General features: G+C 40.1%; 1 protein-coding gene across 1 annotated transcript in view; it reads right to left on the bottom strand.

Annotated features, from left to right (window-relative positions):
- Positions 1–16,530, bottom strand: part of TBC1D9 (TBC1 domain family member 9) — a 129,153-nt gene that overhangs the window by 74,828 nt on the left and 37,795 nt on the right. Inside the window, 1 exon segment of the mRNA XM_036765002.1 lies at positions 3,870–3,980. Within this exon segment, the coding sequence (XP_036620897.1) occupies positions 3,870–3,980 (111 nt within the window).

Below are 16,530 nucleotides of genomic sequence, written 5' to 3'. Positions count from 1 at the left end.
TTCATGATTGTTCTTCTCTCCTATCAAAGCCTGTTCTCTCATCCTTCATTTACTCTGAACCACAAACGAATAATTAAAAAATGCCAAAAATTTAATTCAATGCAACAAACCTTTCCTAATTTCACTTTGCGTAAAAGGACCCGTGTTAGGTTTTAGAGATCCAAAGTTATGACACCAACTTCAAGGAGATTACATTTTTGAAAGGAAGGGAAGAGATAAAACATACATTAGTAAAGAAATAAAAATCCAAAGTTGGGGCAGCTAGGTGGCACAGTGGATAGAGTGCTGGATATGGAGTCAGGAAGACCTGAATTCAAATCAGTCCTTAGAAACTTACTAGCTGTGTAGCCCTGGGCAAGTCACTTAAATCTATTTGCCTCAGTTTCCTCATCTGTAAAATGAGCTGGAGAAGGAAATGGCAAACCACTCCAGTATCTCTGCCAAGAAAACCCCAAATAAGGTCACAAAGGGTTGGATGCAACTGAAATATCCAAAGTAACTTTAAAAGGAAGAGAACCACTAATGTATGGAGGGAGAAGAAGAAAAATCAAGGAAGGCTTCCTGGAGTGGGTGGTTCCTAAGCTGTGCTTGAAGGAAGGGATTCTAAGAGGCAGAGGGGAGGCAGAAGTACACTCCAGACACAGCCTGAGTAAAAAGGAACAGGAGAAGATGAAAGAACACATGTGGGAAAGACCAGTGTGACTGAACCTTTTGTGTAAAAGTCAGTAATCTGCAACAAGACTTGGTATTCGGGGTAGCTAGGTGGTGCAGTGGACAGAGCACTGACAGAGTCAGGAAGACCTGAGTTCAAATACAGCCTCGGAGACTTGACACTAACTGTGTGACCCTGGGCAAGTCACTTAACCCTGATTACCTTGCCCCCCCCAAAAAAAAGACAACTTGATAATCTTTGATGATTATTAATTTGTAAAGAATCTGGAAAGATAGGTGAGAGATAGACTGTAGGATGCAAGCTGAGGATTCTGAATTTTATTCTAGTGACATTAGTGACCCATTAACTTTATTTAAGTAGGGGAATCACACAGTCAGACCCGAGTTTCAGAAATATCAGTTTGGTGCAGGATGGACGAACTGGGAAGGGGCTAGACTGGAAGCAGGGAACGCCATTGGGAAAGCCACTGTTATAATAGCCCAAGTGAGAAATAAGGAAGACCTGAACCATGGTGGCCAGTTCATAGGTAGAGAGAAGGAAGGGGGTCACATGAGTGATAATTTAATAATAATAATTTTTTTTGGAGGAGGGAAGGCAGGGCAATTGGGGTTAAGTGACTTGTCCAAGGTCACATAGCTAGTAAGTGTGTAAAGTGTCTGAGGCCGAATTTGAACTCAGGTTCTCCTGACTCCAGGGCCAGTGCTCTACTCACTGCGCCATCTAGCTGCCCCAATAATTATTATTAATAATAACAGCAGCTAGCATTTATATAGTGCTTCAAGGTCTACAAAGCACTTAACAAATCTCATTTTATCCTCACATAACCCTGGGAGGTAGGCACCATTATTATCTCCATTTGGCATTTGAGGAAACTGAGGCAGACAAAAGTTAAGTGACTTGCCCAGGGTCACACATCTATTACATGTCTAAGGCAAGATTTGGACTTGGGTCTTCCTGACTCCATATCTAGCTCTATCCACTGTGCCACCTAGCTGCCTAGTGTTGTAGTGATGTTGTCGAAGTAGAGTCATTAAGATTGGAGAAATGATTGGATTTGGAAGGTTAGGGAAAAGGAAGAGAGAAGAAGGGTTCTGAGGCTGTGAAGTTTGGAGGGAGGGTGTGTTTTGGGGGAAAAAAAAAATATATATATATATATATATATGGAATTTTGTTTTGGATACGTTGAGATTGAAAGGTCTATGGGACAGGACATTCAGGTGGAGACATCTAGCAGATAGTAATAGAAGGACTGAAGTTTCAGAGAAAGACTGCTGGATTTGCGAGTATCAAGGTGACAACTGGACCCACTGAATCCAGGACAGAACCTTATACTTAGTGGATGGGGATTAAGCAAAGGAGGAACAGTCAGACAGGAAGAAGGAAAACAATGAGACCAGTGTCCAGGAGGCCAAGTGAAGGGAAAATATCCAGGAGCTATGGCTGGTCAACAGCATCAAAAGTGACAGAAAGGTCAAGTAGGATGAGTAGTTGAGACATTGTTGGGGAAAACTGAATATTATGCCATTTTTTACAGCATGTCAATCAAATTTGTTGGGAGTTTTTTCCTCTTCATTTTTTTTCTTAAGAAAATTCTTTGTTATAAAGGACAGTTCTCTAGGAGGAAGAGATACAGGAGAAAATCAAGACAGATTTCTTAAAAAGATCAGAGATAACTCTGGAGAGGGCAGTTTGAATTGAATACTGGACTGGATGCTAGATTGCAAGGGGCTGACGAGTGAAAAGTTAAGGAAATGGAGGAAACCAGGAGGGACAATCCTTTCTACAAATTAAGAAATGAAAAGAAGAGATATCTTGAGGGAAAGGTAGAGTCAATTTAAAGTTTTTGTTCTAAGGCTGGAAGATGGTGGATAAGGAGAAACTGAATATATAAAGAAAAGGAATGATCTGAAGGGAAGCTTCTTGGAGACGAGAGGATATCAAATCAACAGACAGTGGGGCTGGACTTTGCATTCTGCTAAAGGAATTGAGCCCTAATGGTAGGATTTTAGCATCAGGTAGCTAGTGAGAAAGAATTATTTGGGACACTTGGGCCTTGCTGGTGCCCTGAGTTCATACCATATATGAAGAAGCTTATGTTAATCAATTAATCATTTATTAAACACTCACAATGTGCCAGGAACAATGTGCTAGGAACAGGGGGGTTCAAAGACAGAAACTAAATGGCCTCTTCCTTCAAGGAGCTTATATATTCTATGGTAGGAGACAACATGTATATAGACATATACAAAAGATATACACAAAATAAGTGAGTTTATTAGCAGGAAGAAATGCTAGCTGTTGGGGAGATCAGGAAACCCTTCATAAAGAACAGGGATACTTAACCTAAGGTTCATAAATATTTTAAATATTTTGATAACTGTATTTTAGCATAATTGGTTTCCTTTTGCAAACCTATAGATTTTATGATTTAAAAGCACTATTCCAAGAAGGAGGTCATAGGTTTTATCAGACTGCCAAAAGGGTATATAAGAAAATAAAGACTGAGAAACCCCGATGTAGACAATGGGGCTTGAGCTGAGCTTTGAAGAAACCTAAGGCTTCTAAGAGGTAGAGGTAATGAGGGAACAAATTCCAAGAGTGGAGGAAAGCCAAGGCCATTGTGGCTGTGATCTAATTTATGGGGTGGCCTGTAATCAAATAGGAACTATTCAATACTATGCTACTCTAAACATCCCAAGTCAGCATCTGTCTGCTATCCACTGTGGTCACTCTAAAAGCTAGATACTAAACAATTGATGAAAAGGCATTTCCTCCTCTACTTTGGATCATAAGCTCCTGCTCTGAGAGGTCCAGGCTCAGTTAATACTATTGAGCAACATTTAACTGAAGGAGATTTTGTTCTCTCTGGTGGCTACTTTGGTTCCCAGCTTTAAGCAGAAAGAACACTGTATGTGGAATTGAGTACCTGGATTCAAATTATGACCTCTGGTTTTGAATCTCTTACTTACTGCCTGTAAAGCTTTGGGTGATAAGCTCCTTTCTGAGAAGGAGCCTCCTCAGCTGTCAAGTACAGGACTTGGACTCCATTTCTAAGATCTCAGCAGTTCCAAATCCTATCATCATCTGTCAAATAAATACCTTTCTCTTCAACAGACAAAGCAGTATTCTATTATGATACTAAGAATTATCTTGGTCTTTTCTTTTTAAGCATGTAAATTGGAACATTATTACTCACCACAGGCAATGGTCCAGTATACCAACGAGTCTGGAGTCTGGTAGAGAATACGATAAGGGGCAACTCTTGCACTGGAGTCCAGAACAACATCGAGAGTTCCCACCAGGAGGCCTGGAAAAGAGGAAACCCCTTTGAGAAAATTCATACACCTTCCTCCTGGGGGCCTCCTGCAATGCCCACAGTGGGATTTCGGGAAGATAGCTTTTTTGCAGACAACCTGCTATAAGGGAAAGACCACTGAATTTGGAATAGGAGGACATGCCCCAAGTCCCTGCTCTGCCACTTACTGGTTCTGTGCTTTGAAACAAATCTACTCACTTCTTTGAACCTCAGCTTCCTTATCTGTATAATGGGTGTATAATACTCTACCAACCTCACAGGGTTGTTGTGAAGAAAATAATTCGTAAACCTTCTAGTGCTATGGAAATGAGCTTTTTTACTAGTAGTACTATCTTCTTAGTGACTATTGTTAAGAATAATGGGGTGGTTGCCAAGGGCTTAGCTGAAGTCAAATATTCATTGGGTAGACAGAAAGTCAGCACCATAAAATGGGAAATTTGCCTTGGCACTGATAACAGAAAGAGTGTTTAGTCACATATTTTAAGTTCTATCCCTGATGCTTACAATTTGTCTGATCTTGGTCAAGTTGCTTCACAAGCCTGGGCCTCAATGTCCTGTAAAATGTTGGGGTTGGACTAGATCAGTCCCTACCCTGGGGTTCATGAACTTAAAAAAAATGTTAATAACTGTCTTTTGATATAATTGATTTCCTTTTTAATCCTATATATTTTATTTTATGCATTTAAAAGCATTCTGAAAAGGAAAACCTGAGAAGACATATGAACTGACGAAGAGTAAAGTGAGCAAAACCAGGAGAATGCTGTACACTGTAACAGCAATATTGTAACAATGATCAACTATGGATGCTTTAGCTACTCTGATCAAGACATTTCGAAAGGATCCACAAAGAAAAGTGCTATCCACTTCTAGAGAGACGACTGATAAACTGAGTGCAGATTGAAGCCCATTTTTTTCTATTTTATTTTTCTTCCTTTCTTTTTAGCAACATGGCTAATATGAAAATAATTTACATGACTTTGCATATGTAATGCATATCATATGCTTACATTCTCAATGGATGGTGGAGGGGCTGGAGAGAGAGAATATATAACTCAAAATTTTAAAAAAATGAATGTTTAAAATAAATGAATGTGAAAGAAAAAAATTCTGAAAAGGGATCTAGAGTCTTTAGACTGGCAAAGGGGTCCAGGACTCAAAACAAGTTAAGAACCCTTGACCTAGATAATCTCTAAGGTCCTTTCTAGGTTGAGATCTTCTAATCTATGAATTTAGGACAGCAGAACCTACATTCTAAGGTCCATTCTGCCTTTTACTAGTTGTTTGACTTTGGGCAAGTCCCTTCAACTCTGGGTAAGCTTCCTCATCACAAGATGGAGATACTACTTGGATGATCTCACAATTCCGAGCACTGTTGTAAGGAAGGTTCTCTGTAAACCTTAAAAAGCACCCTTGAGTATTATTATGTGAGATGTCACTTTTAAGAAGCTTTTATTTTACGACTTGGTCCTTTTATAGCAATGTTCTATTTCACAAGTCATTTTCACTAGCTTATCTTCCCAAATATCTGTCATTATATTCTTTTTAGAGACAATGAAGTATGATGTCAGTCAGCTATGGAACTGAAGAGTGAAATGGTGGCTGGTGATCAGAAAAGGCATCCCGAGGCAGAAAAGACCTCTCCAGGGTCTATTTTTGTTCTCTTGCATCAGCAAACACAGTGGTTCCCACATCAAAGGGTTATTGGGCTGGAGGAAGAATCAGCTTGTGCAGCTGAACTCTGTATAGACATAGATAATGCTAATACCTCATAGCATCACAAAGTGTTATTGTTGAAAGAGACTTCAGAGATGGTTAAGTCCAGCTCCTTCATTTTACAGATGAGGAAATAGGCTCAGACTGAAGGGAGCGACTGGCTTAGAGTCTCATGTTTAACTTACATGAGATGGATTTTTATCAGGATGCCAATTCGATAATCTAAAATGAGAGTGTGGTAGACCAGTAAGAGCACCAGAGTAGGAGTCAAAGAACTGGGTTAAATCTTAACTGGGCCAGTTATTCCTCTGTTGTTGGTTGTTGTAAGTGCCTGGAATTTGGAATTATGAAAGAAAAGTTACTAATTTGTTCACACATATTGACCCAGAGACCTCACTACTGAGACTACACCTCAATGCCACTTCAATGTGTACAAAATTATTCATAGCACCATCTGTGATTATGGAAATTTGAAAACAAAATGTGTCCAGTTATCAATGAATGGTGGACCATATCATGGAATGTGGATGTAATGGGATGTTACTGTGTTGTCATAAACGATATCCAGAAAAGCACAAGACTATGACACTTCCCTGCCCATTCCATCTTGCCTTGTTCTCTTTCACAAGCCTAGAATGCATGCCCTCCATACCTCCACCTGTTGGATTTCCCAGTTCCCTTCATGACTCAGCTTGTGCTGCCTTCTTAAAGAAGCTCTTCCTGATCTCCCTAGTTGTTAGTACTACCTGGCCAAAACTACTACATTGCATTTACATTTATATTTTGTACTTATCTATTTACACATTGAATCCATTCTCCTCCCATCATCCCTCCCCCCAAGTCAAAGTGAGAACTCCTCATAGGCAAGAATGAATTCGTTTTTGTATTCCCACTGCCCAGGACACACAGTACCGGGCACAGAGCAAGTTCCTTTTAATTGTTGGTTTTGTAAATAAACAATTGAATGTCAAATGAGGAATTCAGAGAACCACAGGAAGACCAGTAGGAAGAGATGCAAAGAGACATGATGAAATGAGGAAAGCAGCAATGACTTCCTCCCCTGCTCCCCTATCTATGACTTCATCAGTATAAGGGCTCTCAAAGGAGAAACTCCCTCTAACTATGCAAATCAGCACATCCTTTGCAATTTATGGTCTTAGAAAGTTGCCTGGGGCTCCAGGAGATTAAGGGACCCGCCCATAGTCAGACTGCCAGTGTGGTCAGGGACCAGATCTTCCAGACTTTTAACGGGTAACATTCCTGGCGCTGGCTGGCTGCCTTATCTACCTCCTTTCACATTCAAGGCTACATCCATATAAATGAAAATGACCCTAAAAAGGGCCAATTAAATCCCTGTACAATCTGTCTCCCTTTCCTCTATTAGGTCCCAGAGAAAGGAGGCAGGTTGCCTCTATTTGGACTTCTCTCTCCTCAATACCACTTGGTCTCTTTTGGAAAGTCAGCAGGCCCCCTCTGCCTTTATCTTTGGTCACTGACTTTCTGTCAAGCTGATATCCTTGCAACTATTCACCATATCCTCCTCACATCTTTATCTCATCGTATAATTTGAAGATGATGTTGACTATCATTCAAATAATCCACACTTTAATGTACACAGCTGATTCTGATGATTCCCCAGTCAGTCAATGTCAACTATCTACCACGTACTACGCTAAGCTCTGCCGATACAAAGAAGGGCAATAGACAGTTCTTGCTTTCAAGGAGCTTGCAGTCTTAACATAGGAGACAACATACAAACATTTATGTCAGCCAATAAACATATAGCAATCACTTTGTGCCTAGCCAATCGCCTCCTAACATCAAATGTAAAATGCATCAATCGATCAACAAACATTTATTAAGTGCCTGCTGTGTGCCAGGCACATAGGCTTTCAAAATCCTTTCTAACTTGGCCCTTCCTACACATTTCCTTCATCTTCCTCACACTGGAATCCGTGAGAGGGTAAGTCAAGGCTGCCTTGATTGACTTGGAGCCATGTAGGGAAGGTCTTCACAATTTTTTTCTACCTCTTTCTTCATCTTCTGAAGCAGGTTGGTGCATATGCTGCAGTTACTATCATGGTGGGGTTTGGGGCTTATTCTCTTCACGAGGTGATGAAGTTGCTCCAAAAGTTCAGTTTTTGTTGCTTTTGCACATATAACAAAACCAGTTCTACCAACATTGTTATCCAAGGAGATCCTGTAATCCAGCTTTCCATTTAGTGCGGACTTCCTTTTGCCTTCTTCTCTCACTTACCAGTCAGATATCAATATGTATGTGGTCTAGCTTTTACATTATTTATGCTGCTACTATGTTATCTGGTAGGCACTGGACATAGATTTCACACTGACCATTAATTTACAGATGGCATAAACACTATATGATTTTTTTTTGAGGCAATCAGGGTTAAGTGACTTGCTCAGGGTCACACAGCTAGTAAGGGTCTGAGACCACATTTGAACTCAGGTCCTCCTGATTCCAAGGCCGATGCTCTATCCATTGTGCTACCTAGCTGCCCCTACTATGAGATTCTTAACAATCTTTACTCTCCATGATGTCACTCTGCCAATGTCACTAGGAAATCAGAAGGCTTCAGAGGTCTGAGAGTCATTTTAAAAAGTGTCAGTTTTGTGGATTGCCATGGCAAGTCATCTTCTACTGGCCAAACTACTGGTAATGAGTCTCTCCACAGTTAGTTGAGTTGGTCATCGGACAGAAGACTCAGTCTGTTTCCAGGACCATACTTGAGTCCTGTCTAGCTTAGGAGAAACTGTTAGTCAATCCGTCAACTAAATCAATAAGCATGCCTTAAGCCCTTACTATGTACCAGGCATTTTGCTAAGTGCTGGAGATATGAAGGCAACAATACAAAACCAGTCCCTGTCCTCAAGGAGGTTTTATCCTAATGGGAGCCAAGTTTTCTAGCACCCAGGGTGACCTTCTTGCAAAAATTTACAGAAGTGATCTTCGTGGAAGAGTAACCCCCCCCATAAACACTTTTCACACCATTGTCATTTTCACCTACTTCTGTGTATAGAAATGTTATGGTGGCATGATGAAATGCCAAGATCACAGTATTCTCTTAGTTCTGCCACCTATTATAGCTTTGGGTCTTCAGACCAGTCACTTAATCTTTTTCAGCCTTAGTGTCCCTATTTGTAAAATGTGGATAAAATTATCTGCTATCACAAGGAAAAAAAGGGAAAAAAATCCATTCATTCAAGAAACACTTGTCAAGTGTTTGCTACTTGCTAGGGCCTGGAGATACACAAAACCCCCCAAAAGAACAAAGTTCCTGCCTTTGAGGAGCTTACAATCTACTGAGAAAACAAGTACAGAAAAAAAAATTACAAGGTAAAATGTGATAGGACCACAGGAGAGATCCAGACAAACTGATGTAAGAAAATCTTAAAATTTAAAAACTACCACAATGGAAGAGCTCATTGAAACCATTGGTTATGTAGGATTTCTGTGACCCTTCAGGATAAAGAATGGCAACCATCAGAGAAATGATGGCTAATAAACAAGTTGAGACTCCTGGGCAGACAAAGCTGATTCCGTAACCAAACAATGTCTATGACAGAGCACTATACTAGGGGAAAATTGTCCCAGGGAATTTTAGATTAGATTATTAAAAAAAAAAGCCACTAGACTTCTCTAAAAGCTTTACTATTCCCTCATCTGAAATGATTGTCAAAACACTGAACCTTTTCATCATTTCCCACACAAAGTACTGTTTTAGCAGCTGCTCTAGTTGGCTATTTCTGGCATTAAACAATCTTTGATCGTCTGTAATAACGAAATCAAACTGAGGTCCTAAATATAGCTCTCCTAGGTGTCTACTTATCCATTTGTTTCTACAGCATTGTTCATCACAAGTGCATATTCAGAAGGTTTGCAATGTAACAAAGGCACAATAAAATTCCCCATTTCAACCAGTGTGTCAGGCACCAGATTCATTTTGGCATGGATATCATTGGGCTGAGGCAGTGAGACAAGTTGGCTCTGGTGCAGAAGTGAAAGTGACAAGACTAGATTGGGTACCAGGGGTGGGGAACCTGTGGCTTCGAGACCAAATGGGGATTTGTTTTGTGAAGTCTGGATTCAGACTTGAGGACCTAGAGGGCCACATGTGACCTCAAGGCTGCAGGTTCCCCACCCCTGGTAATATCTGATTTCAGCGTCTCTTTGTGATGGGAAGCCCACTGGAAGATTCTACCACCTTTATACCATATCTGGCAGATACACCTATTTCTCTCTTCTGATATAGCCAGCCGCACCCTCCCCTCCCCCGCCCCCCACCGCCCCTGTGCAGGCCCTCAATCACCTCCTGCCTGGCTTACTGCGACAGCCTTCTACTTGGTCTCTCTCCCCACACCAGTTGATCACCCTGCACTTAGCTGCCAAAGTAGTCTGTCACTCACCTACTCAATAAACTCCAGTGGCTCCCAATGACCTCCAGGATCGAATAGAATATCCTGTGTTTGGCTTTTAAAAGTCCTTTACCACCTGAACTCTTCCTTCCTTTCCAATCTTATTATACTTTATTCCTCTTCACATACTCTACTCCACCAGCCTTCTTCCTGTTCTTTGCACACAACATTCCATCCCCAGACTCCATGCCTATTCATTAGCTGTTCCCCATTCCCGTAATGCCATCCCTCTTCATGTCTGCCTGTCTTCTCTTATTCTTCAAACTCAGCCCAAATCCTGCCTTCCACAAGAGGCCTTTTCTGGATCCCTCCTATCCTCCCCATCACTTCCCTCTCCATTTTATACAGTGTCTTCTATGTGTCCCTAACTGCTTGCCTGTCATCTTACTCATTAGAAGGGGAATTCCTTGAGAACAGAGACCACCATGTTTTGTCTTTGTTTCTCTCTCCAGTGCTTATTAGCACAGCGCCTGGCGCATTGTAAGCATTTAGTAAATGCTAGTTGACTGACAGATTGAGGGGCCAGGGCAGAATTCTAGACAGAAAAAAAATATATGAATAATAGTAGAAGTAAAGTTCAGGTATGTTTGGGGGATGCTGGGAATCCCATTTTACCAAGATTTTAAAGTACTTCTGGGGAATCGTGGAAGATATGGCTACAAACGTGAATGGAGATCAGATAGTTAAAAATCTAGGAAGCTAAGAAGAATGGTTTTTTGTTAGCCAATAGGGAATCCTGGAAGATTTGAGTATCTTGAGGACCTCATTATCTGTCTTTTATTTGTAATCAAGCCCAGGACAATAACCTATAATACACCAAACACTTGGGTTAGCATAAATTTTCCTGTTTTATGCCTCAATTGATACTGACAGAAAATTATTGGATCTATCAACACCTTTATTTCCAGTACTGCAGGTTTTACACTTTGTATGTCCTAAATGCTAATAATCTACCTCTTTTCTCACTTCAGGTACAATCCACAGTTACACTCTCAATGTTTCTCCTCCAGGGGGAGATGGCTCCTTCCCTGAGAAAAGTCCTAACCTAGGTCTGGGATTCCACTGCAATGTGATGGTCTAGCCTAGGTTGTGGAGAAGCCAATTAATACATGAGTCTGTTTCTTGTATTTCCAATGAGCTTTTCTTCCAAGTTAATTCTAATAATTTATCCCTAGATATTCTCCCATTAATTAAGATCATTTAAACTCTATTAAGTTATCTTCTCTTGTGAGAGATTTTACCATTAGACTCCATCCAGTCACACTTTCTACAAGGAATTTTAGAAAGGGTGACGCCATTGGGCAATATACAAAAAATACATCAAGATTTATTCTTCTTTTTAGGCCTCTTATTCATATTTCCTTATATTTCAGATAGCCTGTAAAATATCCTTTAGGATATTTTATAGTATCTTCATCCTTTAGGTTAAGTGGTTTTCCCTTGCCTTAAAGTCCTTTATGTCTCTATTTGCATGGCTAAGCACCAATACTCTAGACTTGTTTATATTTGGATTGCTTAACCATGTGTAACAGTAATTTGAAAGTTATTAATATCTAATATTCATGTAATTAAGATTAATCAGAAAATTATATAAAACACACTAGAAAATTCTTTTTTTAATTTAAAATTTTTTGCACTCAATCTTTTTGACACTAGGGCATTCAATAAATCCTAAGTGGATAATCTCTACAATGAGTCTCTGGCAACACAAAGAAAACCCCAAATGTTCTGAACAATGGCAACCTGTACATGTATAGATGTTCCTGAATAAACTAATGGTACCAGGGACTACAGTCCAGAGTTGTGAGTTGGAGATGAGGCAACGAGTCTTACAAGAACATTAAAATGCCCCTGACCCAAGATAATCTGGTTGGATCAACAAAAGGTCAATGTAATGGCTGTGGCTGGCAACCAGGAATTGGCAAGAAACAAGCCCTGTGACCTCAGGACTTTGTCCTCAAACAGGGGATGATCTGCATTGGTGAAAGGACTTTCCTCCTCAGGAATTTCCTATGCCAATGGAATCACGTGCCTGGTCCAAAAACCCAAACAAGACAAAACAAAACTACAACAAAAACAAGCCCTCAAGTACCTTAAGAAAGAAGTTATTTTCTAAAGGGGAATAAACAAGGCAAAGGTTTATCTTTACCAGTGTTTCCTGGTACAAACCGTGTCTTGGGACCTTCTCAGATCTGTGCTGTACAAATGTACAGTGGAAATTCCCCCCAGGGGAGAAGAGTCCGCAGAGAGAAACCGGTTTTTCCCTTTTTTGTATCATATCTTTTTGAGGGAAGAGAGGGTGAGGCATTTGTTTACAACTAAACCAACAGCAGAAAATACAACTTAGAAAACATTTTTGTATGTAGATTTATGTCATACATACATCCAGTCCATTAATATTTGCTGTTCAGATCTTAAAACAAATCCCTGGGCTGTCCCATTTACATTGCAAGCTGAGCACCAAATGTAGCCTGATGACTGAATAAAGCAAGAGCTTCATGTCTTTCTTCTCAGCCACACTAGCAGGGGTGCACATTAATACAATACCGGTCTAAATACAAGAGATGCCTCAAATAAGCCCCATTGGTAAAAGGAAATCTCTTTGAAAGGAAACAAAACAGGTATACACTGAAAAATAACGAGGCCAAATTATCATTATTAAAAATATTTCCTGTAAAGACTGGACAGACAAGCAGCATTGTGGAGAGCTGGCTACAGGCTTTATCTAGATTTGGCTCAGGCCCAATGGGACCTTGATGCTGAGTAACCAACAAATTCATAAATCTGTAACTGTAGTATCAGAAGGTGCACAAGCATAAGCTGTGGTCAAAACTAATTCTGCATTCCTACCAGTCCAATATGGCATGGATGCATATATCCCAGCAGCTAGATAGCACAGTGGATAGAGCACAAGACCTGGAGTTAAGAAGATTCATCTTCCCGAGTTCAAATCCAGCCTCAAGACACTTACTAGCTATTCGACTCTGGGCAAGTCATTCAATCCTGTTTGCCTCAGTTTCTCATCTGTAAAATGAGCAGGAGAAGGAAGTGGCAAACCACCCCAGTTTTTTGTCAAGAAAACCCCCAAAATGGGGTCATGCAGAGTCGAATATGACTGAAATGAGTAAACAATATGCACATATACACACATATACATACATCCATAATACACATTTGTGTGTGTATAACAATACCTGAGAATTCTGGAGGTTTCTTTCATCTAGAAATTAAAACTATTATTATTAGGCCATTTTATCTTTGTTTCAAACATGCTTGAGATCAAAGCCGGGTTTATGTCCAACTGTAAGATGGAGTCTACAGAGTCTGTATATGATTCTTGCCTCTTCCACCTCACTTTAAAACAGGGACAGTAATAATAGCTGTGATATCTACTTCATAAGGTTTTCATGGGAGGCTCAAATGGCACTTTGAAAAGTGCCGTTTTAAGGCTCATAAAAATGTCATCTATCATTATCATCAGCTAAAGGCATTTCTCCTTATTTCCTATCATGTTAGCGTTCAATACGACTTGATAAAGGTGGCCCTTCTCTTTGAAACTGATGGCTTCTTGTTCAATCATTTCTTCAGTAGTGTTAGACTCTTTGTGACCCCGTTTGGGTTTTCTTGGCAGAGATAATGGAGTGGTTTGCCATTTCCTTCTCTAGCTCATTTTATAGATATGACCAAACTGAGGCAAACAGGGTTAAGTGACTTATTTGCCCACAGTCACACAGCTAGTAAGTGTCTGAGGTCAGATTTGAACTCAGGGAGATGACTCTTCCTGACTCCAGGCCCAGCATTGTATTCACTGGGCCACCTAGCTGCCTGAAATTGTTGGTTAGCTCCCATTAATGAAAAAACTGGTTTATCAGTTTCAAGATGGTATGCTGGTTTCAGCAGCTCATCTCTCTGAATCCCATTCTCATTTCCAAGAGATGAATTACCTTCACCAATAACAGAAAAGAGAAATGTCTCTGTCCACTCTCCTTCTTTGGGAGCTAAAACATGGGGATGTGACAAGTTTCAGGAGTTACCAGATGCCCACTGAATGGCTACCGAAATGTGTGGAGTAATGAAAAGAATGCTAAGCTTGTGAGTCAAGAGACTCGGACACTGCCATCGAGTAGCTGTGTGACCTTGGGAAGTGACTGCAACTTCTACGGGACTCACTTTTCCCATATGTAAAATGAAAGGGTGAAATGAGTTAGTCTCTTAAGGTTTCTTCTATTGGATATTCCATGCCCCATGATGTATGATTGACCCAACTTTTTACAAACTTCTTATTCAGGAGATCCGTAAGAAAGGGAAAGCATCATTCCCAACAGAATGGAAAATTACAAGTAAGAAACAATCATCCTCAATTAAACTCACTTTTATTATTATAACTTGGCTCACCCTCACTCAAATTAGGTTCATATAAACTAGTGAAAAATGGGTATGTATAGAGCCAAAAGTTGTCACAGGATTTCAGAACACTTAGGAAGGTCATTTGGAAGGACAGAAGAGTATGCTAGGGGAGACACCACCAGCCTACATACACCATAATATTTTTCATTCTAGCTGTTAATTGCAGATGCGATATTGACATCTATATTATAGCAAGGATGTGCTCCATTATCAGCTGTATGCTGATTTTTATTGGGATGTTAACGATGCAGACATTTTAGTCTTCAAACAGAAATCGATTACAATTAAAGGCACTGTGCTACACTGGAAGAGAAGTTGGACTTCCATCTGCACTTTCCCCCTTGGTGAATTTACCCACTTTCATGGCTTCAATTATTCCCTTTGATTATCCCTTTATTAGTCCCAAATCCCAAATCCATACACATAGAGCCTTCACCACTCTTCTGAGCACCCAGCCCGTTTTCGACTGCCTCCTGCACATTTCTAGCTAGAGGTTCTGCCAGTACTTGAAAATCAACATGCAAAATCTCCAAAACCTCCCCTCTTGTTAATTTCTCCAACTCTATCAATGGCACTACCATTCTCCCCTGTCACTGAAACTATCTCCATTGTTCTTTACAGTATACTATTATATACGAGAAAGGCAAAATGGAGCAAAATACTCAGGTCTTAAAAGCTATATGGTAAACCCCTAGTTATGGCAGTTAAGTGGCAAAGAATAGAGCACTGGGCTGGGAATCAAGAAGACTGATTTTCCTAAATTCAGATCTGGTTTCACTTATTAGCTGTATGACCCTGGGCAAGTCGCTTAACCCTGTTTGCCACAGTTTCTTCATCTGTAAAATGAGCTGGAGAAGGAAATGGCAAACACTCCAGTATCTCTGCTAAGAAAACCTCACATGGGGTCATGAAGATTGAGAAACAAATGAAAAGTGACTCAACACAAAAGCCCCAGTTGAATGGCATCATTTGACTCTCATTTTCCCCGTTTCTAAAACAGGAACGATACTTGGAGTTTATGAGACTTGAGTGAGTAAATGTAGCTAAAGCACTTTGTAAACCTTAAAACCCTATATCCATTTCTGCTATTATTTTGTCAGTAGATTTGCAGGTTTGTTTATAACTCCCAAACATTAGAAAAAATTAGATGAATCCTCAATTTTCACTTGGGATCTTTACTGTCACATTGCTGCTTTGACAAAGAAGACCAAAACATACAGCCAGAAGAAGTCAACAAGGTCAAAGAGCCTACATCAAAAGCCTCCAAGAAAAATATGATTTGGTCTCAGGCCATGGAAGAGCTCAAAAAAGGATTTGGAAAAGCAAGTAAGAGAAGTACAGGAAAAATTGGGAAGAGAAATGAGAGTGATATGGGAAAACCCTGAAAAACAAGTCAATGACTGGCTAAAGGAGATCCAAAAAAATACTGAAGAAAATAACACCTTAAAAAATAGACTAACTCAAACGGCAGAAGAGCTCCAAAAAGCCAATGAGGAGAAGAATGCCTTGAAAGGCAGAACTACCCAAATGGAAAAGGAGGTCCAAAAGACCACTGAAGAAAATATGACCTTAAAAATTAGACTGGAGCAAGTAGAAGCTAGTGACTTTATCAGAAATCAAGAGATTATAAAACAGAACCAAAAGAATGGAAAAGTGGAAGACAATGTGAACTATCTCATTGGAAAAGCCACTGACCTGGAAAATAGATCCAGGAGAGACAATTTAAAAATTGTTGGACTACCTGAAAGCCATGATTAAAAAAAGAGCCTAGATACCATGTTTCAAGAAATTATCAAGGAGAACTGCCCTGATATTCTAGAGCCACAGGGTAAAATAGAAATTGAAAGAATCCACCAATCGCCTCCTGAAAAAGATCCCCCCCCCAAAAAAAAACTCCTAGGAATATTGTAGCCAAATTCCAGAGCTCCCAGATCAAGGAGAAAATACTGTAAGCAGCCAGAAAGAAACAATTTGAGTATTGTGGAAA

This window comes from Trichosurus vulpecula, chromosome 6, assembly GCF_011100635.1.
Source record: "Trichosurus vulpecula isolate mTriVul1 chromosome 6, mTriVul1.pri, whole genome shotgun sequence".
Taxonomy (NCBI): domain Eukaryota; kingdom Metazoa; phylum Chordata; class Mammalia; order Diprotodontia; family Phalangeridae; genus Trichosurus; species Trichosurus vulpecula.
Note: the sequence above shows the minus strand (reverse complement) of the source record. Positions and strands in the feature narration are given on the sequence as shown.